Raw genomic sequence first — 1,679 nt, forward strand, 5'->3', positions numbered from 1 at the left:
TGGAGGAAGTATTGATGCAGGGAGCACCATAAAATATGGAATTGGCATTAGCAGGGTCAGTTGTTCATAATTCATTTATCTGAATAATGAAAATGTCATTTTTCAGTGTGTGAAGAGCGACCAATCTGCTTCACCCAGGAGAACAGCCTCCAGTAGTGCATGTAATGTCTTATATTAACATTGTCTCTCCATCCAGGTGTTTGTCCTGCGACCATCATCCTAGACCCTGGGCACATACAGGAAGTCAGGGGAACACACGATACATGCAGGAAACACCATTCTGCCTCAGTGTTGGACACCTCCTCTTCAACATGTCAGAATCCAACTCAACTGACTTCACCAACCCCTCCACCTTCATCCTGCTGGGCATTCCAGGCCTGGAGGCATCCCATGTCTGGATTTCCATCCCCTTCTGCGCAATCTATGCCATAGCCCTCTTGGGGAACTTCATCATCCTGTTCATCGTAAAGACGGAGCCGAGCCTCCATGGGCCTATGTACTATTTCCTTTGCATGCTGGCCGTCACCGACCTGGTCCTGTCTACATCCATCCTCCCCAAAATGCTGAGCATCTTCTGGTTCTATTCCAGGGAGATCAATTTCAGTGCATGCCTCACCCAGATGTACTTCATTCTCAGCTTCTCTGTGATAGAGTCTGGGATCCTTGTTGCCATGGCTTTTGATCGCTACGTGGCCATCTGTGATCCCCTGAGACATTCCAGCACCCTATCAAATCCGGTGGTGGCCAAAATTGGCCTGGCCATGGTGCTGCGCGGCATCATGCTCATACTGCCACATCCTTTCCTGGTGAGGAGGTGGCCATATTGCAGAACCAACATCATTCCCCACACGTACTGTGAGCACATAGCTGTGGTGAAGCTGGCCTGCGCCGACATCCGTATCAGTAGTTACTACAGCCTCTCTGTGGCATTCTTGGTTATCGGTACGGATGTGTTTTTTATCGCCGTGTCCTATACCCAGATACTCAGGGCCATCTTCAGCCTGCCAACAAAGGACGCCCGGCTCAAGACTTTTGGGACCTGCGGCTCCCACCTCTGTGTCATCTTAGCCTTTTACATCCCGCATCTCTTTGCCGCCCTCTCGCAACGATTTGGGCACAATGTGGCCCTGCATTTCCATGTTCTCATGGCAAACATATACCTCCTGGTGCCCCCCATGCTAAACCCCATCATCTATGGGGTGAAGACCCAACAGATCCGGGAAAGGTTGGTCCAGCGCTTTACTCATAAAGGGACCTAAAGTTTTCTCCTGGTGCTCTGGCTCTCAGACTGAGCTCCATGGAGAACTGGCTGGTGACATGGTGCTGGACTCTCTTCCCTGAATCACTGACTGGCCAGTCAAAGAGACATACAATTTTTGCCTGACCTTACTGTGCTGTGTCAGCGTCGCAAATTGGGGAATCTGTTTATGTGCAACTCATAGGGTTGCCACTGTTCTAATTGATGGTAACTGGAAGCCTGAGGGCCCGCCTCTCTGCCCTGCCTCTTCCCCCAAGCTGCGCCCCTGCTCTGCCTCTTCCCCTCAAGGCCCCGCCCCTCACTCGCTCCTCTCCTCCCCACACCCGTCACTCACTGGTTCACTCCTCTGACACTCTCAACCCAAAGCACCCCATATTTACCATGGTGATGTAATTATTGTATGTTTTGTGCAAAGTATTCC

The 1,679-nt window shown here is 51.0% G+C and overlaps 1 protein-coding gene across 1 annotated transcript; it reads left to right on the forward strand.

The window, feature by feature from the left end:
* Positions 1-263: 263 nt before the first annotated feature.
* Positions 264-1,259, forward strand: LOC103306419 (olfactory receptor 52R1-like). Its single transcript, XM_008172769.2, has one exon. It carries the CDS (start codon positions 264-266, stop codon positions 1,257-1,259), a length of 996 nt encoding a protein of 331 aa, XP_008170991.2.
* Positions 1,260-1,679: the final 420 nt, after the last annotated feature.

This window comes from Chrysemys picta, unplaced genomic scaffold, assembly GCF_011386835.1.
Source record: "Chrysemys picta bellii isolate R12L10 unplaced genomic scaffold, ASM1138683v2 scaf1836, whole genome shotgun sequence".
NCBI lineage: Eukaryota > Metazoa > Chordata > Testudines > Emydidae > Chrysemys > Chrysemys picta.